General features: G+C 38.2%; 1 protein-coding gene across 15 annotated transcripts in view; it reads right to left on the bottom strand.

Annotated features, from left to right (window-relative positions):
* Positions 1–27,878, bottom strand: part of PTPRD (protein tyrosine phosphatase receptor type D) — a 1,686,434-nt gene that overhangs the window by 413,086 nt on the left and 1,245,470 nt on the right. For all 15 annotated transcript variants that reach the window (XM_081500246.1, XM_081500327.1, XM_081500294.1 and 12 more), the window contains one exon: positions 27,663–27,829. In XM_081500246.1, the coding sequence (XP_081356372.1) occupies positions 27,663–27,726 (64 nt within the window). In that variant the 5' untranslated portion in view covers positions 27,727–27,829. The remainder of the gene's footprint in view (positions 1–27,662; positions 27,830–27,878) is intronic.

Below are 27,878 nucleotides of genomic sequence, written 5' to 3'. Positions count from 1 at the left end.
ACAGTTTTAGTTCACTCTGCTATTTTTCAGGTTTTGTTCCTATTTATTTTGTATAGTTTTTCATTTCCCTGTCAGTCAGTGACTTGTTCTTTCTGAGATCTGTCAGTGGGTCAGGAGTTTGTCTAAGTTTATGCAGGTAGGTGTGACTGCCAAATAAATAAGCATCTTAGAGTTGTGTGTGAAGTCAATGAAAACAGGCTCTGAGTGAGGCTTAACGCCCTTAACTTTTAATGAAGTACTTTATTTATTTATTTGTACCATCTCTGGCTTCCCAGAGGACTTTTTTGCTATTGCTATATCTTGTTTCTCAATTGGATTAGCCTAGCTGAGGTTCATCTATTCATTCAACAAACAGTTGGCAATTACTTACTACTCTGTGAGTGAGTGAAAGTTGCTCAGTCATATCTGACTCTTTACGACCCCATGAACTGTATAGCCTGCCAGGCTCCTCTGTAATGGAATTCTCCAGGCCAGAATACTGGAGTGGGTAGCCGTTCCCTCCTCCAGGGGATCTTCCCAACCCAGGGATCGAACCCAGGTGTCCTGCACTGCAGGTGGATTCTTTACTGTCTGAGCCACCAGGGAAGCCCTACTTAACTACATTAGGCCATGAGAATAAGTAATTTCCTTCACTTCACGATGTTCCAGCTTAAGATGGAAGGAAGGGAGGAAAAGGGAAGGAAAGGAGAGAAAGAAAGGAGAAAGAGAGGAAGAAAAGGACATTTGGAGAATTTATGACAGAAATGTATACAGCATAGGAACAGAAGAGGTTCCTTATGGGAAGGCATAATAACAGAGGGGCAACTGAAAGCAAAAGGCAGAAGAACATTTCAGGCAGATTCAACAGCCCTGAGTCTGATTCAACAATACTGACTGGAGAAATTTTTAACCTTTACAAATGTAATCTCCAATTATTTGGAGAACTTTAAGTAGTTCAACGTTAATTGGAGTAGGAGTATAGCGTGTGTCATCAAACAAAACACAAAAGAGCTGGTCAGAGACCGGACCATGAAAGAAATATTTTGGTGATGATTCCAATCGTGATTTTGAAAAACTATTTAGACCTCTTCCCCAGACCAAATATGCAGCATGGTGATATACTGCCTCTTTAAAGAGATCAGCAGGAAAGGGAAGAAAAATAATAAAGTCTAGAGGCCTGGAAGCTTAAATATTTCTTTTTTGTTGAATACATACTTATGATACTGCATAAAAAGGATTCTGCTTTGAGTTTATGAGCTGAAGATGAATGAACACTTTCAGATTCAGAACCCTGTATGTATTCTACTTCTCCCTTAAATAATCCACTCCACTCCTTCATTTTGCTCCAGTTCAAGTCTTCCTAATGTCATCAATGTTCCTGAAGTCACCAAATTCAATAAACACTTTCCAGAACTTTCAGTAGATTCTCAGAGCATATTTCCTCCAAACATCTATGTCTCTGGTCTCTAAAACACACCCCTCCCTGAATGTTCTCCTTTTCTACAGTCATCTTTCTCCTTTCCCCCTTTGACCTCACCTGCTGTACGCATCCTCTATAAATAGAGAGTTCCCAGGGGTTGCTTCTTAAATCCCCCATCTTTTTTATTCCCTCCTTTGGTGATATTGTCTATTCTCATTTATAACTTCAAGAGATTAACTTCAGCCCACAGCTCTTTTCTCATATGTAGGGTCATATATCCAATTGCTTATTTAACTCTTCCACTAGGTTATTCAAAGTCAGGTCAAATCTAATATGTCCCAAACCAAGCTCCTGATTCTCCATTCATCCCAAACAAGTCTTCCTTCCCGCTAGTACTTCCTATCTCAATAAATACTACCATCACCCAACTAGGTGCTCATAAAGATCTGAGAGTCATCCTTAACTTCTCTTTTGTTTCATCTCTCTTAGTATTTCTGGCATCTATCCACTTCTCTCCAATTCCACTTCCACCACCAGAGTAGAAGTCACCATCCTCTCTCACTCTGACCAACTGTATCCCCATTGATAAACAAAGAGTTCCCAGAGCAATCTTTCTGCCCTCACTATTAGTCACAAGTCAAAACTATATAAAATCCATCATGTCCATGTAAAGTATGTTACAGCATACTCATATCAATGCCTCTCATAACACCTTCTGATTTTCAATTAAGTTGTAAAAAGGTTCAGCCTCTGACCTCTCATGCATCCCCAAAACTGTTAAGTTCATGTTCTTCCTGCAAGTAAAATATCAATACATCAATTCTCCTAATAGGTATAATAACTTTTCTAAAACTATTCTGAAACAAAAGTATCTTTTCATCTTAAAACAAATATGAACAGAATACCTATAAGAAACAAATTCCTAATGGTTAAAACATAAACTAATAATTGTTTTGACTTTTAAATTATTTCTGATTATAAGAGGTGATTTTTCCATTTTGGAACCAGCATTTGTCTCAACATTACATAAAATAAGCAACAGCAAAGAGAGATATAAAAGATAAATCTGCTTCCCAGATTAGAAAGAAATTAAGCACATATTATACAGAGAATATAGAATTATAATTTATCAGATTCATGCAAGAGTTTTAAAGGAAGTATATTTATGTCTAGATAGAAAATGTTTTATAATTATGTGTCACATGTTAATGTTTATTGGATATAACTGTAGCCACAGTAAACTATGCATGATAGAACATTACAATTCTCTAAGAATTTATTTCGGTAATGACATAAAGGACTCATTTGCTTGCTATATTTTTCCACAAGCAGAGCTGTCTGAAAGCTATGTCAACAATAATTTAAAAAAAAAACAAAACAGCTAACTCTAATTAGGAGCATGCAGGCAGCATTATATCCATATGCCAGACATTCTTTTCAACCTCTTTTGCTGCCTTACTATTGCTATCATATCAATTAGAAAAAGCAAGAACTTGAATTCTTCCAAAGACCTGCCAGACTCAGTTTATCCAAGAAAAGAGAAAAGAAGCCAGTTATGAATTTCATTACTTCCACACCAAAAAAAAGAAAAAGGAAGAAAGAAAGAAAAGAAACCCTCATAGTATTGAAGGAGATTTGATAAAACCAAGCCTACCAGAGAAGTTTCTCTAAAGTGAGACAGAACAGGACTAATAAGGAGGTTTGAAATGCACTCCAAGGTAAAACAGCTTCTTACTGCCTTACCTTTTCCTTTGTTTAGTCTGATTCTAGTGTTATTGTAATTATCAGATTAGTGATTCATTTTAAAAGCCAACTTTCAGACTTGAAATAGCTCTGTTAAAACAGCTCATATTTCAGCACCCAAAGACAAGTATTCATGGTTTTGCCAATTTACTATAAGCCTTCTAAATCAGCATCTTCTCTCCCTCCCTCCTTCCCTCTGCCCTGAGGCAGCCTTGAGGTTTTAAAAGAGCTTCATATATTTAGGAAACAGAGTGATTATCCAGAGGCTCATGAATCTTGAGTAAGAAGAAAAAGTGCTCACCTCAGAAACACTGCGGCCCAAGACTAAAGATACATGGGCATACACCCAGCAGGAAGGGGTATCAGAGCCCTTTGATGGAAATCCACGGTTTCATAAAGGTACCCAAGCAAAACACAACCAACAACAAAAGTTAACTGCCAGAGACAGGATTGTCTCTATAATGGATTGCATCTGCACGGTGGTTTACCGTCCAGTGTTAATTAGCCTCAGCCAGGCTGGGACTGCTGTCTGCTTCCACTGAAATGTATCTCACAGCAACCCTGTCCACGGGTTACCATTATCCTCTAGGGCCCCTGTGCCCGCCGTCGGAGTCTGTCAACACCACAGAAAAAGAGATGAGTGAAGAACCGAAGAGGTAGTTCTCATGGGATCAAGCAGAACAGCATTGAGTTTTACTGTTTGTTAGCAAGGGATCAGCTTCAATCAATTAATGATTTAATTACCTAGACTAATTAAGATAATGAACAACAGCAAACCTACAATCAATTAGCTTTGTCCAAACTTTCTATTTCGAGGATAGGGCCTTAAGGACAACACTCTTTTTCTTAGTTGCTACAGTAAAATGCATGGATCTATTACAAAATAAATCAAGGGGATATAACCCTACACAATTTTAAGCAAAAATGTAAGGTCCTCCAACTGATTCTTGGCAACAAAATGTTGTGAAAAGTGTTACCTGAATAGGTAGTGTATATTTAACACTGTGTCAGAATTGCAGGTTTTAAATGAATTACATCTCTTTAAAGCAAGCGATAGACCAAAGAGAGAAGTACATCCCTTTGGCTACCCTGTTTCTGTGATTTGAGTTACTTCAAAGTAAGCATGTAAGAATATAAAGCCTGTCAAAATCTATGAGAAAATAGCAGTGTTCCTTGATTACACTGTTCTTGGGAAATACCACTCCTTAAATTACTTAGTATAGCCTTACTTCATAAGAAAAAAGTACAGCCAAGAAGCAAACAGTAAAAAGGAGGGGACACAACCATAGAAACAAAAGTAGTCAAAGTTCTAGACATTATTCTCCACCTTCTAATTCTACTTTCGAATTTAAGGTTTTATGGTCTCATTCCCACTGTAATTCAATGGGTGTTCCTCAGAAAAAGGACCTTATACTATCATGTTTAATCATGGTCACTACCATAGTGTGATCAATTATTATTATCTAGAATGAAACATTTTAAGTAACTCTTTCCCAGCAAAAACACTTGCCATGCATATCACATTACCATAACTGGTCCCATTCACATCATCCCTAAGTTTATCTACACTGGTTGTGCATTTTCTCTTTCAGAACAAAATAAAGTTATAGAGTAGGTTTCCTTGTACCATATTTTATAATTATTAATGCATTATGCTTACAGAGGAAGTTCAAACTTACTCAAGGATGAAAGGTGCTTAGATATTACACCTAAGCCAGCACTGCACCAAGCAGGAGAACTGGCTGAGTTTCCAAAAGCCTTCTGAGGTACCTCTGAAATGAAGAGGGGATCCCAACCCAACATAATGGATGCTCTGTATGAATTTTGCATCTGTTCTTTAATCAGCCAAGCAGTTATTGAGAGCCTATGGAGTGTCAGGCAATGTGTAAATAACTCCCAGAACAGAGACGAAGGCATCTACACACCAACAGGAGAGTATGTGTATATAAACAAACACAGGAATCACAAATAAAACAGAATGTGTCTAGCATTATAAAAGAAGTAAGATGCATGAGGGAGCACAGAATAGGGTTTCTTTAAATTCAGTAAAGATGGGGCAAATGATGCCTAACAGAGCGTGGCGTCGCAATGAAGTTTGTGGTCTCTGAAGTCAGATTATCTAGGTATGATTCACAACTTCACCACTTAATATAAACAACAACTTACTAAAGACAAGTAACTTAACCTTTCTAATCTGTGATTTACCCTAACTTATAGTTGAGGATAATAAAGGTTTTGAAAGCACATGAGTGTTGGAACGATTAAATGAGGTAATTCTCATGCAGCGCAGTGCATGCACATTCTACCTACTAAATACATTTTAGCTCTTTCTACTGCAATACTAAAGTCATTGCTTTGTGTGTGTGTGTGTGGTTTTTTTATGGGCAATAGAGGGCATTATGCACCCCTGGTAATGAATTTCCATACCACCCTTTGCAGGAAAGCACATCTTTTAAAGTCTTGGTGCCCCCAAATATCCTTGGCCAAGTATGTAAATAGCTCATGGTCATTATGAATTAGAATCTAAGAGCTAAATCAAGAGAATATCAACATTATGTCTCCTTTCTTATCATGAATGTGTTTTAAAATCAGAGTTAACATTTATTCATGTAAATGAAAGTAAAAGTTGCTCAGTCATGTCCGACTCTTTGCAACCCTATGGACTATACAGTCCATGGAATTCTCCAGGCCAGAATACTGGAGTTGGTAGCCTTTCCCTTCTCCAGGGGATCTTCCCAACCCAGGGATCGAACCCAGGTCTCCCACATGGCAGGTGGATTCTTTACCAGCTGAGTCATAAGGGAAGCCCAAGAATACTGGAGTGGGTAGACTATCCCTTCTCCAGTGGATCTTCCCGACTCAGGAATCGAACCTGGGTCTCCTGCATTACAGGCTGATTCTCTTCCAAATGAGCTACCAGGGAAGCCCAAATATAATCTACTAAACATTGTGGAGAAATATTTTATTAAAAAGACTTTATTCTAGAGGACCCTTCCAGTTATTAGGTGGGGTGCTGCTCAATTAGTTTTTTTTTTTTTAAGGCTTTATTTATTGCAACTTTATTTGTGAAAGACCTCCTAACACTTGGTGATCATAGAATTATTCTCAGATTCTCCATCAACTGAATAAAACTAGACTTAGGGTGAGGACAGAAATGAAAATTCATCTTGGTAAGCATTTTGATCATCAAAGCACGTAGCTTAAAAATAGCATTTTTAGTTAGTTCAGAGAAATATTTTAAAACCCCATGTGTTCTTATGTAATTTATACTTAATGTGAAATATCTGTTGCCCAATTCATAATGATTTTAATGTCGTTTCACTCTTTAACTCAACATAATTGTTGTTAAATATTGTGATAAAACATTGTAAGAACTCACTATCAATATATATAAGATAATAATATATTTCATCAATGATATAAAATAATTATCTTGGTGATTATTCAAGTGCTAGTTTATTCAAACATATAATCACACTGTATAACTAACAAGTACTCCTTTTAATCAAATATATAATTATTAAAATATTTCTGAGGGATATAATTGGCATATTAATAATATATTTCTAACATGACTATTTAAAACCTCAATAAGCGCACCTTTAAAAAGGTCTTGGTTTAATCTGCATACACTAAGTCTCGCCTTGAAATTAAATCCTTAAGAGAAACAACTAATTTGAAGCATAATCTTATACTACCTAAATATAATTACTAAACCATGCCAAGTAAAAATAATAAGGAAACCCCTAGAGAGCTGATTTACCAAAAATACAATGATCACATGTTTCCAAGCATTAATTCTCAACCCTGAATGCACAAGAGGACCACCTGGGGAGCTTTTGCAAAACCATTAACCCAGGCCCCATCCACAGAAATTGATTCAATTGGTTGGGAGTGGGGCCCAGACATCTGTGTTTTTTGTTATTTTTGAAAGTCCCCAGAACCACTGCACCAGAGACTGATTAAAATTTACTTTTTACCAGTCTGTAAATGTTTATAGCAGCTTTATTCATAATCACTAAATATTTGAAACAACCCAGATGTCCTTCTACTGGTAAATGGATAAACAAACTGTGTATATATACAATGCAATACCATTCAAGCAATAATCTATTGATTCATGCAACAAATATGGATGAATCTTAACAGCATTTCGCTAAATGAAAAAAGGCTGAACCCAAAAGGCTACATAGCAGGGTGGTGTGAAGGAATTTCTGGGGTAAAGCAACTGCTATGTAATTGTAGCAGTCTATATGCATCTGTCAAAATTCATGGTACTATATACCACAAAGAATGGATTTTACTGTACATAAATTTTAAAAAAATCAACCAGGAAGTCAGGAGGAAGATGGAATGTAGACTATGACAAATCAATCTAAACTGCCTTACAAATGTATCGCATAACTAGACTGGAGAGAGGGGAAAAAGCTGTCCTAAGTAATTGGGGAAAAACAGCGTTTTGACTGGGTACTGGAAGGCTAAACATAGGCTATAATAATGGCATTTTGTGTTATCAATAAAAATGTCATTACTAATAAAAGGTTTATATTTTTGTCATTTCTATAGCAAAATTTTGATTTATTCTTTATTGATTGTGTAGCTATATTTAATAACAAACAACGTAAGTTATTCTTAAAATCTGAAAGGTTTTTTGCAAAAATCTTTACAGGTATCATTTTAACCACTGTCTTTTTATCTTTTATTTTAGAAGGGTGCTAGGCAGCTTGGGGATGAAAGGCTCCCTGAAAGTGTGAAAGGGACAGAGACTACTTCATAGATCCAGAACCAGACAGTGACAAAGACCAGAGCAAAGTGAGCTGAAAATGCAGTCCCAGCAGCACTTATTTAATCCAATAGTTGAACCTCTAGCTAAGATGCACTTTATTCCACTGTATTAGATTTTTATGTTAGCAAAATCTGAATATACAGAAACAATATTGATTCCTAAGTATGTCAAAAATGTCAGAATAAATAAACTCATTCTTAGAAACCTATGAGAGTGTGTGTTTTTGTTCAGTTAGAGGATTTGAGAGAATTAAAAAAGTTAAAGATTTGAGGGAAAAAAATCCTCACAACTCCTCCTGCATTACTACTAGTCCAGTGCTAGAATTCCAAGCTCATACAAACAACTGATTTAAACTCTGATGTCCTGTTTGTTTCTCAACTGAGTCCCCATCCTGCCCACTTAAAAACCTTTATCCACTGCCTCAGCCTAGAGGACTATGGTGAGAATTGCTGAAGCCTTCCCTGTGTGGTCCATGGTTAACTCCAGTGCAAACTTTGCATCAGACAATCTATCAGAATGCTACAACTAACAGTATCCTGGGAAATTTACACTGGCCATAATAATGAATGCTTGGCCCTATGCCTACAGCTAAGGAAATATGAGTGGTCAGGGAAAAAGTGGGCCACAAACCTAAAGAGATGGTCTACATAATCCATTTTTTTTCCAATATCTTGCTCTGTATGAATAGAAATCCATAACTTTAGGAGAGGATTTTTGTGCCCGAGTTACTACTGTCAAGAGCAATCACAGATTTTCCATACTGTAACCAGAGTAATCCTCATAAGACCTAAATATAATCATCTCCACCTTCTTCCTTTAATAGCTTATCGTTTTCCTTTGCTACAGTCCCCATTTTTCTGTCCTTTCAAGGCACTAGTCATATTCCCTTGGCCTCAGGGCCTTGGCACAAGCTCTTTTTCCTGCTTGCAGGCTCTCAACAACTCAGTGGGATCTTAACTCACTAACGTGTCCAGGGAACCTGAATTCCCAACTAGCCTCCTTACAGGCTCTCTGTACCAGATGTCTCTTAGAAGCCCTTGTTCATTTATTCCCCTTGCATTTCCTAGAACATGCCAAGCAAGCTCCTGCCCTAGTCTCTTTGAACTGAACTGGCTCCCAGCCTAGAATACTAACCCCTTCCACGATTAATTTGCCATCCTCTTTCAAAACTATTTAACTGGCCCCTTCTCAATGGAGTTTACCTTGACCTGACCACTCAATTTTAACAGTATCTGAATCCCCCTCCTACACACACACACACACGGAGTCTTGATTTTTCTACTCTGGCCTCTGCACAATTTTGATCCCCCTAGAAGGTGCCCTTCATGATGCAGGATTCTGTTGTTCTGGTCACTGAACAGTGTATCCCAGAAACCAAGCACAGGAATCTTGCTGGAATGAATGAACTGCTTAAGGAGCATGCATGCAAAACATTCAAAAAGGAGAAAGGGAGGAAGCTCAGGCTTCAAGACCTGAACATCTGTGAATTCCAATGTGAGAGTAAAAAAAAAAAAAAAGATTTCTGGAAGAAAATAGCTTTGTGTAAATTTAAGGTAATGAATTGGATGGTACTGGCAAATAAGCACAAGAGAGAGAAGCAAATCCTGCAGCTATATCTACCAATTATGATTACCACGTACCTCACCCACATTATCACAGTTAAGCCCCATGAAACAAGTGTAGGATACAGTTCTTCTCCTTGTTTTATAGAAGAAAAATCTAAGATTAGATCAGAAGCAACAGTGGGACATGGGTTCATCTTGTTTACTGTCACATTCCCAGCAACTTGCAACCTGCTGGCAGGTAGCAGGGGAAGAATATGTGTTAACTGAATAAAAAATTATGCTCAGAGAGATTAATATACTCCCCCAGGACCACCCACCTAGTAAACAGCAAAAAGCAGGCTCTAAAGCCATATAGTTCTTATTTAGAAGCTAATGCCTTTCCACTATACCATACTTCTTCAGAATGAAATTGTAAAACATATATGGACCTACAAAAATGCAGCAGTCCGGCCAACTATATACCACCATAATTCTTCAGGGCATTTCAATATAACAGAAGGAAATAGAAAAATCAATATTCCTGGTGAGTGTCACTCAAATGATCAAGGAACAATCACACTTCATTGAATCTGTTTAATATGAAGAAGGGCAAGGTACATTCTAGAAAGAATTCCATCGAAATTGATAAAGCAAAAACTTCCAGCACCACATCCCTAGTCTTCTTACAAAGAGAAAGTCATTTTCACAGAAATATCATATTACCCAGACAGGACTGTATGAGTAAACTCGTCTGCCTCCACTCAGCTGCTCACTTGGGCAGTGTCCTCTGAGCATCGGCCTTTGAAATGCTAATTCACTGGCTGAACAACTGCTCAACTGCTCTTTAGCCTTAAACATTCTGAGGCAGCACACTGGGTAGCCAGAGCAGCCCCTGAGGGAAAAAAGAGCTACAGCAACCATGCTGGCTTGACTCCAGGGGATGGATGAAATCAGGAGGAGGGCATGGGGGCCTCTCTCTCCAGCCTCCAGCGATGAGGGACCACCTGAGGGACCACCTGAGTTCCTTAAACCCGGCCTCCTTAGAATGTACAAAACTGGGGACCAGAGGATTGAAATGAATAATTCATCGTCCTCAATCCACATTCACCAGAAGTATCTATATAATTGCAGTTAAAGTACTTTACATTTGCCCCTCTGCTTTATATTTCAGTGTGAGATACCTGGTAATGGAATCCATTCTCTAATTCACTTTCCACAAACAGAATCAGCCCAAATGTTTGCTGCCGATGCTCTGCTACATTTTCTGCTATTGTTAACCACTGAAAGGGCTGGAAACTGTTCGGATTTAGAAATTCTCATTTCTATTTTACAAAAGTCCGTGGAGACTCAAATACAGAGATCGAAAACCTCTGATCCTGGACCAGATCCATCCCCATTTCCTTTGGCCTCCATGTTACTGGTGCTTAATGATTTTTAATTTAACTAAATGTGTGAAAAGTAGGGATACTTCACCTATAAATATGGACTTCAATCTTCTCTAGGAAAATCAGAAGACCCTGGACATGCATTCCCAAATGGCAAGAAGAGGCTGGGTGGCTGCTTCCCTCATGAAATCCAGCAGAGACTTTCCGAAGAGCTAAACTGCTGCTTCATATGTATTTTACTTGACTAGTCACTAGGGGCACTGAATTTGCTACCGTTGGCTGCATTCAAGGCTCAGTTTTGGGAAGAGGACAAGAAGCAGGATCTGAGATGAGTAAATATACTTTTCCTGACCATAGAAAGTGGAAATTTTCGATAATTTTAGATTTAGTTTGTCTATAAAGGCTGAATAAAAAAGAATGGCAACTATGATAACTGTTAGGAGAAACTCAGAAACCATAATACAGTGCATTAGAGGCACTGGAAGAGGAGGGATAGGGTGGAAGAGAAATATACAAAGAAGTATGTACTTTTCTGGCTATTTCTCCTCTCTAGCTATTTTCTCTGTGACTCATTCTGTACTTACCAAGTTCAATCCATCACAAAATCCTGCAAGTTTTTAATCCTCTTAAATAAATTTTGTATCTGGCCTCTCTTTATCCTATAGCCACAGTCACAGTTCAGACCATCTTGACTCTTATCCTACTTGGCCTTACAGCAACTCACCCTGAAGTTCATCCTCTACACAGCTGTCGGTGACCTATCAAAAATGCAATTTAGACCACACCACTTTCCAGTTTAAAACATTTCACTGCTTCCCTTATTAGCTGGTAATGCTAAGCTGGGATTAAGAATCAATTGGGGAACATTAAAAAAAAAAACATATGCTTGGTCCTTACATAAATATATTTTGATTTAAATGTTCAGTGTGGGCCCTAAACAGCTATATTTTATCCCCAGTGATGATAAAGTATCATCAGGTTGAGAATCACTAATCTACCAGGCAAGCTCCAAGCTTTTTAGCTTTGCTTTAACGCCCTCCGGTACGTGTCTGTCTCCACCATCTCTGTTCACATTCACTACAAATTCCAACAGCCTGCTACCGGCAACACCATATGCACGTGTCTACTACTGCACACAGCTCCCTAAGTTGTAATTATCTCTTTATGTCTCTCCCACTATTCTGAGAGCAGTGACTTAGCTCAGTCTTCCTATTACCTATAAGTTACTTGAGACATAGTGGGCCTAAATAAGAGTGGCCAAAGTCAGCAGAAAAGATGGATCTGAAAGAGTAGGTAAGATCTGGAATGCCAAAGTTGTTCGGTCAGAAAGGGAGAAGGGCAGAATACTAGTAAAGCTGGAAAAAAAGAAAGCACTTTTTGAGCTAAACAGGTTGGTGACTGTGAGTGATATATGAAAGCTTCTCAGGCCACAAAGAGGAGCTTAGTGGTCTGAGTGGGCTTCCCTCATAGCTCTGCTGGTAAAGAATCTACCTGCAATGCAGGAGACCCGGTTTGATTCCTGGGTTGGGAAGATCCGCAGGAGAAGGGATAGGCTACCCACTCCAGTATTCTTGGGCTTCCCTCATGGCTCAGCTGGTAAAGAATCCACCTGCAATGCGGGATGCCTGGGTTTGATCTCTGGGTTGGGAAGATCCCCTTGAGAAGGGAAAGGCTACCCACTCCAGTATTCTGGCCTGGAGAATTCCATGGACTGTATAGTCCATGGGGTCGCAGAGTTGGACACAACTGAGCAACTTTCACTTTCAGTGGCCTGAGTAAATACACCAAAGGAAAGAGAGCCAATTTATCCCCTGCCCAATAGTGGTGTCAGATCAATTTGTTAAACTGCAAACTCTCTACAGGAAACAGATCCCAGAATACAAGCAATTGTTTTATTATAATTATCATAATACCCTTCCTGTTTCCATCTCTCATTCCAAATCAGTACAATTAAAATGCAAAAAGAATTATGCAATTTGCAATTGCTAAATGAACTTTTTATATCCTTTTGCTGATGTAGTCTTGATTATTTCAGAAACAGTAGTTTTCCACAGTGGTTTCTGCCACTCAGTTCAAATGACTCATGCGGTGGGGATCTCATTCTTTCCCTTGAGACTTAACTCCATAGTTGAACAGACTTAACCATTACTCATCATCCTTCTTATTCAGCCAAGATTTCTGTCTAATCTGATTAGTACTCTTTCTTCATGCAACTCTAAACAATCTCCAATCCTTATGAGAATATAGTTGGGCCCTTCCTACATTTTCAGAAACTTGTGCCTTCTACTAGCTGCCAGGACAAACTGGCAATAGCTGGTAATTTAAATTTTCCCAAGTAAGTCAGGGATTCCAAGTGCAACTAACTGCAAACTCCCCTCTCTCCATGCCCTATGAAGGCCTTTCCATTTGATGACAGTGTGGATCAAAAGTGTTATTTCCGAGCATTGCTGCTGGATCAATGGTGCTTTCTTGTGAAGAGTTTTATTTTGCTTTTGATTTATGAGTGCTGAGATAGTACAGAGGACATCAATACTAGAAGCACCCATGAAGTGATCAAATTCACCATGATATTTCTGCTTTTGCTTGCCTTTATGAAACCAGTATCAGGCTTCAATACCCATGATTACAAACCTGTTTCTTTACAGACCGTGTTACAACATTCCCATCAAACATAATACTTCCCAACACTTTTTATCCTAAGATGTTCATAGTTCCAAATGTCAGGCTCACAGTGCAGTGAAAACTATCCCACAGCTGATAAATTATTCATTTGTCAGGAGTTTACAATCTGAAGTGGCACTAAACAGCCGAGTACCTGAAGCACCCCCCAAAGACATAAAGCACAACAACATGCAAAGCTTATTCTGCATAAATTCTAAAGGTTAAGTGCTATTAAACATCTCTGTTTATCAAGAGACGTGCTCCTTGAACTTATTTATTCTAATTAATCTGCTGCCAATAAACATTACTAACAAAGTAAAGTGCTAAAAGAGACAAATCAAACACATCGCTTTCCCCTGACTAATCCCACCAGGTTAAAACAAGGTTTTCTGCTGATAAATATTTTCTAGTCCCCACTATTTTTAGAGGAGAACTTGTGTGCAAGGGCACAAGCAGAGGTCATAACTATGACCCTCTCAGTCCAAAGCTGGCTCACTGCATGGGTCTGTAAATAAAGTTTTACTGTAACACCACGTCTCCCACATATTTATGAATTGTCTGTGGTTGTCTTCTTGTTGTAACACAGAGCTGAATAGTTGTCACAGAGACTGCTTGGTTCACAAAATAAAAAAAAGAAAAATATTTACTACATGGTCCTTCACAAAAACCATTCATCAACCTCTGGTCAAAAGGCATGCAAAAATGTGGAAAGGTTTCAGAAGTTTACCACTAGATCAGGCTTTAACTGGTATATATCAACATGTTCATCTCCTCAAGAAAGGACTGCCGTTAAACACTTGTTATCTAGAATGCCATCTGTGGTATGGAGCCAGAAGAGAAAAAAGAATAAATGACAGGTCCAAGCTAGCTCCTCGAGCTGGTAGGTGTTTCATTTTGTTGACAATAATCACTAGTGCTCCAGTTATCTATTGCTGTGTTTCAAACCACCTCAAAACTTGCTTAAGGCAAAGATTTCTCTGCCCAGGATTCTGCCTTGCAGGCTTCAGTTGGGTGGTTCTCCTCAACTCATTTGAGATCACTCTCATGGCACCAGGAGGAGGCTGGGCTCCAGCTAGAATACCTGGAAGGCCACAGTTATGTGCAGGCCTTCTGGGCAGTTCTTTCTTTCCATGGGGTCCCTCCAGCAAAACACCTGGGCATCTTTCTACGATGACTCCAGGCACCACAGAGTGGACATGGAAGCTCCCAGACTTAAAAGGGTTAAGCCCAGAACAAGTACAGCATCTTTGCTGCAGCACTGTATTAGTCAAAGCACCTCAAGGAAACAAGCCCAATTCAAGGGGAGGAGAATCTGACTCCACCTTGAGAGGAGCTATAGAATAGTTTGTCCATGATTCCCAATCTACCAGAACATGACTAAGAAGATGATCATACCATGCTTACAGTGGTGAAAGTCATGCTTAAAGTCAGAACTTACTGCTGACAATTTCAATTCAAATTGGCAGATGAGAGCAACAAGGAAGCCTAATGATAAGTGAAAATCATTTTATGATAAAATCCATGTTATATGGATGCAAACATTTTCAAATTGATAGTATTTTTTTCAATTCAAACAGGACAGAAGCCTTCCTAAAAGTCATTCAATGGTTCTCTAGTTCTTACACAGTGCATAAACTATGGATATGATATATTCTTTCCTCCGTGATTCGGAATCCTCACTCTGCTATGAATGAAGTTCTAGCACTAATGCGGTGGAGATGGGCCTCTGGCATCTCCCTTGGTGGTGACACCCCCTTGTCCCTTGTCCAGGTTTCTGGTCACTATGCATTTTGTTCTCGTCCCTGCTCTTTTTAATTGCTCTGCCCCTTCCACGGACAAAGCATCCAGAGAGCTGAATTCTAGGGCTTTCTCCATTACCTTCTCACCTTTTTGCTCCAGGCAAGTCATCTCTTCTGACCCTTGGTTTCTTTTATCTGAGAAGTGACTGATGCTGAAGCTGAAGCTCCAGTACTCTGGCCACCTGATGCGAAGAACTGGCTCATTAGAAAAGACCCTGATGCTAGGAAAGATTGAAGGTGGGAAGAGAAGGGGTTGATAGAGGATGAGATAGTTGGATGGCATCACTGACTCAATGGACATGAGTTTGAGCAAGCTCCGGGAGTTGGTGATGGACAGGGAAGCCAGGCATGCTGCAGTCCATGGGGTCGCAAAGAGTCGGACACGACTGTGGGACTGAACTGAACTGAACTGCGGATGATAAAAGGTATCTTCCCTACCCCTAGAGTATTCAGGAATGAGGTAAGATATAAAATGTTCAAAAATTATACAAGGGAATGGTATTTTCATGATCACTGCTATGAGATAAAATTGGATTTTATTACTAGAACAAAGTAAAATAAAAATAATATATTAACGAAATCAATATATATAAAGAAACTTGTTGATGTAATAACAATGGCTAATATTTATTTAGTGCTTACTATGTGTAAGGTATAGTTCTAAGCGCCTTACATTGGTTAATATTTAATCTTCACAGCACCACTACAATTATCACGCAATACTCTAAACAACAAATTGAGACATAAAGAAATTAGGCAATCAGTTCCTGGTTATATAGATATTAAACAGAAATCAGATTTAGCTTTATCAGTTTGCATAGCTGATTTCAAGACCTCACAAAATGCCTAACATATTTCTGACAAAATTTCCCCCTTCTGTTAGAAGGGCAGAATCTCCCTCTTCTAGCCTCTGCATCGGCATTCTGTACCAGAAAAGTGAAAAGTATTAGTCGTTCAGTCATGTCCAACTCTTTGCGACCTCATGGACTGTAGCCCACCAGGCTCCTCTGTCCATGGGATTCTCTAGGCAAGAATACTGGAGTGGGTTGCCATCTTCCAACCCAGGTATTGAACTTGAGTCTCCTGCATTGCAGGTGGATTCCTTACAGTGTTAGCCACCAAGGAAGCCCACCCTGCACCAGCACTTACACATTATTAGTGTTCTTAACCAAGGGTCTCTATGCCCCTCAGGGAACATTTAGCAATATTTCAAGACTTCTGGTTGTAACAACTGGGGCTAGAATGTTACTGGGAATAAACCAGAGATGTTGCTACATTCTACAATACTCAGGGCAAACCCCACCCGACACTAAGAATTACCCTGCCCAAAACATCAACAGTGTTAAGCTTGACAAACTCTGGGCTACACTGATGGCACATATATAGCGAGGAGAGATTTAACTGAGTTCAGCATTTAAGTTATAAAACAAATCTATGAAATGGATGCTTTTTTATTATGCTTTGTTTGTTGCTGCTCAAGGTATTGCTTCATTCCTTGAGCTGAAAATCATCTCAGCTAGGAGAAAATGTAAGATAATTGATTTCTACATACATCAGGCAGGTTGGTTTCTACAATGGGATAAAGATGAACCTTTACTGAATACCTGCCATGCATCAGGTATTCACAGCACTTCACATACAGGATTTCATTTTAATCTCACAGCAACTTGTAAGAGCTATGAGCATCCCCAAAAGGTCAGAAGAATTGAGCAAAGTGTTTAAAGTAAGCAGAGGAACCAGAATTTAAGCCAAATCTGGTTGCTAACCCCACGTACTATTTTAGAGAAAACACATTTAAGTTATAGTTTTATAATCCTTAATTTATTTAGTACCCTATAACTCCCCTGGGCTTAAAAGTAAGTCCAGTATGTTAAATCACATAAGCAATAGATTCCCTCCAAATAAAAGAAGTTTACCAGGAAAAAGTTAATTAAAATTATTTCATCTATATAGAGGACATACTTTCCATACACGAATCACTTAGGAATCCTATTGCTATGTGGTGGTGGTGTAGTTGCTAAGCCGTGTCCAACTCTTGTGAGCCCATGGGCTTTGGCCCACCAGACTCCTCTGTCCATAGATTTTCCAGGCAAGAATACTGGAGTGGGTTGCCATTTGCTTCTCCAGGGGATCTTCCCAACCTAGGGATTGAACCCAGATCTCCTGCACTGTAGACAGATTCTTTACCAAATGAATATCAGGGTTCTTAATAAATGGAACCATATAGATGAAAGGCCTATAGAATCTCCCTTGTTCCCTGCAAAGGTATGTTGGCCATCACTTTCCAACAAAAAAAGCTCTGCTTTTCATATGTACCTCCTTAGTCCTCTCCAGCTATGGATATTGATGGAGTGTAGACTTCACTGCATATTCCCAGTGCAGAAATATCATCTGCTTCAAAAGAAAAATTATGCCAGAACTAAAGAGCTAAAAGCAGATTATTTTTGCTCTTGTTAACCAAACGTTTCAGTGTCCAAGTCTACATGGACGGTACAAAGGAAATTTCAGTCGAGGAGCTTAGAAAATGAATTTAGAACCTAATCAGAGATTGCACCAACCCTTCAATGAACTATTTGAGAAAGAAACATTTACTTTGTCCCAGTAGAGGACAGTGTGACCAACTAAGGTTTCATAGATAGATATCCCAAGAACACATGTGTTTCCCACATACTACAGCAATCCAACACCTTTTAAGGCCCACAGGGCTACATGGTCTAGCCCCACCCTGCCCTCCTGCCTTCCCACCCACTGTGCCTCAAACCCTTGGGCCTTATTTTGTCCTTTGAACACAGGAGGCTTCTTTCCTTTAGGCTTTTGTGAATCACTGTTCTATTTGCCTGGATGCCCTGAACTCTACTTTTTCACAGCTGGTGGCTCCCCATCACTCAGCTTAAGTGTTGTTTCTCACTAAGCAACACCTTCCTTGATAGAAAATGAAGAAATGCCCTGTCCCCTCCCCTAAAATCCCCCTTACTCTCACAGCACATCACCCTGTTTCATTATCTCTGCTGCATTTATAACTATCAAAGTCACACTGTTCATTTATCTCTTGTTCATAATCTTGTGCTGCACACTTCTCTCCTCCCTGCCCAGCCCTTCTCCAACTAAAACGTAAATTCTGTGATAACAAGAACCAGGATATGGCTTGTTTGGGGCACAGAGTAGGCATTTACTGAATGAAACATTAATTTTAAACTAAACATTGTGATTTAAATTTACTTTTAAAGGATACACACAGACATTAAAGAGGTGTTCTTTGTAATGACCTAAAATCACTACAGCTGAAAGCAATGAATGCCTTCCCTTAGTCTTTTTTTTTTTAATAGCTAACACTTTTATTAATAGGTAGTTGCAGTAACATTTTTGAAAATCAAGTTGTAAACTTTGGTTACCAATTAAAATGAGGTTCACAAAAATCTTAACTTGACCATATATAAAACAATTAAAAAATCTTTAAATGTGTACTGAGAAAAAACAGGCTCTTTTAAAAACATGTTTGTCATTACCAAAAATATCTGTCTTTAGGTAAAAATAAAAAGTCCCATGCTGCATAAATAATACAGATAGTTCTAGTGATCTGGTCAATGGTCAAAGTGCAGAACTTAAGGTTTGCAATTTTTTGTAGTAAACAAACAACCACAATTTATTTTTCTCTCACTCCTTTATGAAGTGAAGTGAAGTGAAAGTCGCTCAGTCAGGTTCGACTCTTTGCGACACCATGGACTATACAGTCCATGGAATTCTCTAGGCCAGAATACTGGAGTAGGTAGCCTTTCCCTTATCCAGGGGATGTTCCCAACCCAGGGATCGAACCCAGGTCTCCTGCATAGCAGGCTGATTCTTTACCAGCTGAGCCACAGGAAAGCAATTCAGCAAAACAACAAACAAAGGAAAAACTAAGAAAATAAACTACTGGAATGTATTTAATCAGCCTGTTGTACTTCCCACACTTATAGCCCAAAAGCAATGTATTATGCACTACTTTTTAAATATGAAAATATAAGTACTTAGTATATTTTAACGTCACATTTAATAACTGTAATATAAAAGAACTGTCAGAACACTATGTTGTGACTATACAAAATCCATCACATTGTAAAGTGAATTTAAAAACTTCGTTAGAGAACAAAAACTAAATTGAAATACCTTTTCTAGTGAGGTTAAAGTTCATTCACAGTTTTAAACTGATTCTGGATTCCAAGGTACTTTTTTTTTTTTTACAAATACATTAATATAAAGATAAGTTTAAATAAAATTGTCTGAACAACCAAAAAGAGAAATTATAAATATGAGCAATGATGTATTTTGGGGAAAAAGGACATGCTAAAAATAAAGAACTACATGTCCCTCATTAGCTTTTTTCTTTCCCTCAGAATTATGATAATCTCTTGTTGGTTCAAGTTTTAGGAGAATGTATCTCAGTAAAATCAACTTTTTTTTTTGTCAGTTTCAAGGCCATCTGGTCTTCCTAACTGCCATCACTCTTCTCTCCTGCTTCCCATCTTGTCTTTAACTTTCAACAAGACTCTTAAAAGATCTCAAGGACACTTTTGCTGGCCTGGCTCCAAAAGACTTTTCCATCCCTGCTACCACCACACTGCTGTTTTTTCACATCTCTTTCTGTTACTCCTCCAGCTGTCCTCGGAATAAAAACCGAGACACTGAACAAGTTCTAAAGCCTCGAATTAGATAGCCCTGCTTACTTGTATATTCTTATTTGATTACTTCCTCCTTCTCACCACCTGGGATCCAGTTACATCCATTCTTTCAAGTCCCCAGAATACAGTAGGTTGTCCCTGTCTTGCCCTATAAAAGTTTCTTGAACTTTAACAGCTCTTTAGGGTGGAGTTTAGTTAACTTCTATTTATCCATCAAGTGCTAACTCAAAAATCATTTCCTCAGAGCTATGCATTTGATCTTCTTTAATAGAACTACACCTTTAAAAAAAATAAATTGATGTGAAAACTAGTAAAATCTTTAGTTAATAGTATTGTGCTAATATTGACTTTCTGATTTTGATAATGTACTGCAATTATGTTACACATCATTATTGGGGAAATATGTGTGAAGTCTACATGGGAAATACTGCACAATTTTAATTTCTTTCAAGTCTAAAATTATTTCACAATAAGCAAAAAAATAAATCACTGCTTCAGAAACCTTTTTATCACTCTTCTGAATAGCTGAGACACTAACTTCCTTATTTGCGTGCCTCATAATATTTATCACCGAACTTGTAAAAATTTTGAGATTAATCATCCCTCTATGGGGTAAGGATCCTATCTCTTTACCTCATCATTGTTTAGCCAGTAGTTACCTCAATACTTGACACAGGAAATATTTCCAATAAATAATTATTAAAGGGAGTATTAAATACATGAATGTACCAATCAGTCAATGCCCTTTGGTGGCAAAACTGTATATATAATGATACATATTTACAGTTTCAAAAGATACTGCTCAAATTATGACGTTAATGGGATCATCAATGTTCTAAATATTGATCTAAATGTTTATATATACACACATATGCTTCTAATTTGGAAATGATGCAAATCGATGAGAAAAAAGCATAATAGCAACTAACATTTAGTGAATATTTAATCCTATTCTTCAAAATACTTTATAAGCAGTTATCTATTTAATGCTTACGATATCCATATCAAATGTATGCCACTTTTCATCTTCATTTTACAGATGTGAAAATGGCATACAGACTTGTACCTTGCACATGGTCAGAACACCTATACAGCAGACGCAAGATTTGAACACAGGACTTCCCCTGTGGCTCAGCTGGTAAATAATCTGCCTGCAGGAGACCTGGGTTCAATCTCTGAATTGGGAAGATCCCCTGGAGAAGGGAAAGGCTGCCTACTCCAGTATTCTGGCCTAGAGAATTCCATGAACTGTATAGTCCATAGGGTCGCAGAGTTGGACATGACTGAGCAACTAAGCACGCTCGGCTTCCAAGTCTATATTCTTAAGTGCGACTTCCTGCCTGGAGATAAAGCCTGGGAGCACTGCTTGAGAGTTTTGAAAAGTGAGCTATGAAATCTAAAGGAAGATTACAAGTTGATGTGGAACCACACTTCTTTAAATCTTTGTATCCCCTCCATTATACACAAAGCCTTCCACGGAGCACATGCTCACTGGCTAGTGCTCTCTTTTCTCTCACACACACACACTGCATCGCGAATGAATAAATAAATCTAAAGTAAGCTGAGGAAAAGAGAAAAAGCAAAATTCTAGGTAAGAGAATCAATTTCCACCAAAGCACCAGTAATTCTGATTCTTTATTTCAAGATAGACACTGGTTGGGAATTCTCTGAACTTACTGAAGCAGGACAACAAAGGCAGAAGAGTGGAGGCTCCCAAACGGGTCGAACTTATTTGAAACGAATCAGGTAAATAGTAACTACGTGATAAAAATTAAAGAGACTAAGAATGTCCTGGGAAAGAAATTAAGGAATCATAGAACGGTATAGTCAAATATCACCAGGCTATGAGCAGTAATAAGAAGCAATTCACAAATATTTCAGATATTGTTCCATCTGTCAAGCTTAAGGGCCTCATCACAAGTAGAGATCAGAGATAACAAATATGTCCTATCTTGGACTAAAAATAAAGCAAGTCCCTCTATACACAATAAAATGCTTTGAAGTATACACATTTGTTGATTGTGTGACATATTTTTAACCTTTTACTAGGTAGGTACAGCTCTGCTGGGAGCAATTAATTGAGAAAGCTACAGAAAACTCTGCAAAGGATAAGTGAAATAGTTGGAATACTTTTCTTGCTGCAGACAGCTGGACGGTGCTAATTTAGCTACTTTACTGTGAGGGGAGGAAGGAGGAGGGAGCAGTAAGGTTTTTTGCATTTTGCCACACCTCTGCAAATTCAGAGAAAAGGAAAACAAGGAAGGCATTGATAAGCATGCGAAATGAACTGGCTTTCTTCCTGCTCTCTTCAATGAGCATGTCTATTGTAACTGGCCCAAGGAACCAGTACACTTTTCATTCAGGTGACATACACCAAAGGGAATCTAACCAGAAAGCCGTGCTAAGCAGCAGTTTACCTTTTGTTTTTCAAATAGCTTTATTAGAATACAATTCACAGACATACAGATCACCCATCCAAGTGTCCCACTTCAATGGTATTTTGTACCTGTATATCCAATTAGTACCAGCACCCCAATCTAATTTTAGAACATTTTCATCATCCCTAGCAATTAATACATTTTAATAGATGATTAAATGGTTTGTGATCTAAATACACGCAAGCACATATACATATATTATACATACAAGCTATGAACGCTCTCAGTGAAATGGCCTAGACTACTGGAAGGAACACGTTTTGATGACAGAAAAAAGATAGTCTTTCCATTCCTAACTTCATTTTGGTGATCTAACTACTTGAGTTAGGCTTCTTTGCAGAAGTAATTTCTGCAAAATGCAAAAGGAATCATTTGCCCTGCCCTTCAAACTAATCATTTTCCTATTTTTCAGTTTTTTTTCCTGAAGAATAATTTCTGGCCATATCAAAAGCCACTTACTCTCTTCATTACTATGCTTACTTCCATCTCTAGCTTTCCAGACCAGGGGCCCATATATTCCTGTATTTGGTTACAGTAAATATCTCCAGCTCCTCCTCCTGAGCAACTCAAGAAAATTCATTACAGGAAGCAACAAAACAGGAAGATGGAAACACTTTCCATTATTCATTAGACCCAAGCCAAATTAATTTTAAATTGGTAATATCTTAAGCTTGAAAAACCAGATATGCTTCAAATTTTTTCCTGTTGATCTTCAGATTAACTCCTGGAACAGAGTTTATAAGAGTCTCCTATGTACAGGATTTTTTTTTTTTTTTACAGAGAAGCAAGCTGGGGGACTTTAACACACTACAGGAAAATCTGGTTTATCTGGTTTATCAATCATCCAAATTTTGATAATCTGTAGATCAAATTTAAATAATTTTAGCACAGTACCTAAATACAAGTGCTCAATACAAAATGTTAGCTGAATGTTTTTGAATAATAATAGATAACACTTATTAAGTATCTACTGTGTGTTATCTGCTGATTTGTGTTTTACATTAATTCATTTCATCCTCAATAAACCCAAGAGAAGGCACTATACTATGCCATCACCATCATCACTCATCATCCACATTTTTAAGATAGGAAACTGAGACAAAGAGTACAAGGCATCATGCTCCAGGTTACAAAAGGACAGCCAGAATTTAAAACCATACTCTCGTTTCAGAGCTTACTTTACTGAGTACCACCCTATGCTGCCCATCAGAAAACAAGCAAGGAGAAAATGGTCATCTTACAATACTGATGTCAGTCTATTCTCTAATGACAAAGAAATAATGCAGTTACACTGGACAGAGAGATATACTACCAGAGTGGGGATAAAAGAAACCTAGTTGCTTTCATATAGGACAGAAGTACTGCAAGTTGATGGGGACTACACAGAGGTTGATTAACAGCAAGAAGGAAAATGAGGGTGTGTTCACCATCTGAGACAGCAAAGTGGCAAAAAGCAGCAGGAAAAGGATGAACTAAACCATTTTAGGAATTCATCTGTCGACAGTTGTGTTTATAATAAAGATCCAGTAACACTCAGGTCCAATGACAGTGGCCAAAAAGCATAAATTCAGGTCTAGAATGTAAATGATTTCATTGTAGTGAAATCAGTTTTATAAAAGAAGATCTAACAGCAGATTCTTGGTCTGCATTTAGTTTAAAAGACAAACAAACAAAATGACTGGGAAATAGCAAACTAATACTAAATAAAATTATCAGAAACTATTATGAAAACTGAGTCAATAGAAAGATATTTACCCCAGGATTATATTAATATAATATATTCTAAATTCATCTAGAATTTGCATGTATATTAACACCAAACTGATCTCAGTCAAACCACGACAGAAAACTGGTCAGCCTGGCATGAGGAAGGGCTACTCCTAATACTGAGAGAGAAGTCCCACTGGACTCTTCCCTGAGACCACAGCTCTACCACGTGTGTGTGCATTCAAGAAGCAATAAGTGACAATATTTCAAGTGTTACACACATAAGACAAAAAGAAATAGGATCCATGCACACGTCAGGTCTTTTAAAATAATAGTGAAGATTGATCAGGCACTTTAAATAGGCACTGCAAAAACTATAAATTTCTGCTAAGGGGATATTATCACAATTTTTCAACCTGGGTTTGAATCAAGGCTCCTGAGAGCTCTTCTACTAAATGCAACATCACACCAGCACTTTGCTATGGTGTTCCACACAATCGATTATAAGCCTAACTTCATGGCTCTTTGGAATTAATCATTTCTAAAGGGAGGGAGTTGAACACAGAGAGTTAACACAGTTCACCAGAGTGGCTTCTTTCCACTCCCAACCTGTCATATCATCCCTTCTTCAAAAGAGAATAATATTAAAAGAATTATTCCATACTCACTGAATGGCTTTGACAAGCTACTATTAAATTTTGAAATATAACTCCCAATCCCTTGTACAAATATAAAATACAGATAGGAAAGAGGGGAAAAAAATATAGCTAGATGTTCTAAAGAAATCATAGAGAAACAAATCAGTGACCCAGGTAATACAAGCCTGAGAAATATCATCTTTATATGATGGAGAAGAATCAATTTTTTCTTCATTGTAACTTCTGCCTTGATTTTTTTCGGTGTCTTAAGTGATGCTAATGGCACAATTTAATGGCTTACAGTTTAAATACTATTTTATCCACTGTTCTTTAAACATTCTTCATTCTTAGTGGCTAAAATTATATCTCAGGCTCTATATGTGTTTACATGCACCATGAATATCCTCCAGGAGATTACTAGGGGATGTTCTTTCTACTTTTACAATGTACCTTAAAAAAAAAAAAAAAAAATGGCTGATTCTTCGTTTCCCCAGGAATACTCAGGTTACGTATGCTGTTCAACAATGGCAAAAGAATGTATTAAAGGGAAAATATCCTAAAGTAAGGTTGAGGAGACGCAGAACACTAAACAAAATTAATTTGGCAAAGAAGAAGCCTGCTCCTCCTTGTAGTGCAAAGGGAAGAGTAAGCGAGAAAGGATTATTTTCCAGATTACATCTTGAGGTTGAAAACTGGTATCACATAAATATATAACATGGTAAATATCATAATTTAACGAATAACCACTTATTCAGGCCTTTGTTATTTCTTGCTTAAGACTCTACTGGATAAGAAGTGTGAGGAAAGAGTGGAAGAGAAAGAGAAGAGGTAGAACAAGAGGAGGAATAGTAGATTGTCTTTTTTTTTTAATTACTATTTTTTTTATTGGTTTTGCCATACACTGACATGAATCCACCATGGGTGTACATGTTTTCCCCTTCCAGAACCCCCCTCCCACCTCCCTCCCCATCCCATCCCTCCGGGTCATCCCAGTGCTCCAGCCCCGAGCGCCCTGTATCATGCATCGAACCTGGACTGGCAATTCGTTTCACATATGACAGTTTACATGCTTCCATGCCATTCTCCCATATCATCCCACCCTCGCCCTCTTCCATAGAGTCCATAATACTGTTCTATTTATCTGTGTCTCTTTTGATGTCTCACATACAGGGTTATCTTTACCGATTGACTAAATACCATATATATGTGTTAGTATACTGTATTGGTGTTTTTCTTTCTGGCTTACTTCACTCTGTATAATAGGCTCAAGAAAATTTTAAATTTTAAAAGCACTTGTTCTTCAATGCTTGATATCCATCTGCCACTTTTCACCAGAGAATTAAGCAAAAGCAAAGCTTTTCAGTAGAAGAATATGCTTACTTATCTGGAACAATAACTTCACGGATATATGATAATTAGGTGTAGTAACTTAAAGAAAATCTCTGAGATCTGATATTAAAGTGAATTCCCACGGTCTTAATATGCTTTTGCCAAAAATTAACAACTGTAGAACAACTTATTTTTTCACTCTAGCCACAACAGAGAAATAAAGCCATATGCCTTATTTCTTTAATACACTAAATTTAGATTTCAATGTTAAAATAGGTTTTGACATAAACAGCTTTACAATAACACAAGCGTCTTTCATTTGGGTCTTTTCCCAGTTAATTATTTGCTGGCATTGTACTAGAAATTCCTTGGCTTCACCTTAAACCAGCACTCCCAAGTGCTAATTAGGAGACTATATACATTATTAACCAGAGAATGTTGTGCTTAAAACATGTATGTTCCATATGTATCCTGTTATTAACAATATTCCTTTCACTCCTGGAAAGCTCTCTTTAAAAACTAGAGCCCCTATTTAAACAAAAAAAATTGGCTGCTATTGAGGAAATTCTTGTTGAAATGCAATTAATAGATAAGGGCCAACATGACACAGGATCGCTGTCTTTGAAACATCTTTAACATGAATCAAGTTTAATCTGAAATAGTCGGTGTAAGGAAAAGTTAACGACTGCAGATGTTACACACTTTGATAGTACCAAGGGGCCTCCAAAGAGAATGGTCAACTCTCATAAGAGCTAAACCACTACCAAGAACCAGACATGTCGGTGAATGCAAGCCAGACATGCCTTTTTCCAGTACTGTCTCTTCCCCAAAAGCCAAAGGACAGATGGAGAAAGAAAAATAAACAAGGTAGGCCTAATGACTTCTGAATTACAAAGGAGATATGATCTTCTCATTAACTGGTAAGCTAACTGACCACAATCTTGGCTTCACAAATTGAGTCCCATAATCCAAACTTTGGGGTCTGTATGCCACAGAATTCTCCTCACACTTCCACATTCTTCATCCAGCCACAAAGTTGTCAGTTCTGCTTGATTTGTTTGAATACTGTACTCCACGACAGCTGTCGGAAACGGTACATTAGAACAGCTGCTATGACAGCTACAAGGGCTTGGAAGTTTAATTGGGCTCAATGTGACATTGTGCATTTTTCTAAACATAGAAATAGCCACAAAACTAAAGAAATTTCTAATGGGTCTGAGCAATGTTTACTTATTGGCACCAACAACTGGTTAATCCCGTTGTGTTCTATCATTGGTCTCATAGTGTCTTTTGCCACTGGGCTGGTAAGAGTATCAAAAAACACACACAAAAAAAGCCAAAACAGTAGGAGCAGTTAGATGCACAAGAAAAAGGGCATTAAGTGAGAGAGGAAATGGTAAGGAAGTCACATCAATAATCTCTCTGAAAGGCTGGCTGGTAGCCAAGGAGGATCCCACAGTGTCTCAGGATTTACTTCCAAAGGAAACATATTCAGCAGCCCTGAGCATGGTGCCAACTGCAAACAAAACCACTCATTATGGTCCCAGCCCCCCAGGGAAGGGGAGGATGGCTTACTCTCAGCATCCGCGTGGAGGAAGAAGGCAAGGAGCAGCAGCAATGGCCTGGCTATGTGCACCATCCTGCAGCTTGGCACCAGCACACACTGGCAGCTTGGAATCACTGCCTCAGAAGCCGCAGCAAGTCAGGCTGATCTGAAATTTCAGCTGGAACACTTTCAGAGCCTGTGAGGAGAGCGGTAGAGAGAAGAAAGGGAAGAAAGACAAAGACACT

Source organism: Giraffa tippelskirchi, chromosome 1, assembly GCF_054371585.1.
Source record: "Giraffa tippelskirchi isolate mGirTip1 chromosome 1, T2T-mGirTip1v1.2.pri, whole genome shotgun sequence".
NCBI classification, from domain to species: Eukaryota; Metazoa; Chordata; class Mammalia; order Artiodactyla; family Giraffidae; genus Giraffa; species Giraffa tippelskirchi.
This window is presented reverse-complemented; position numbering and strand designations above follow the sequence as displayed.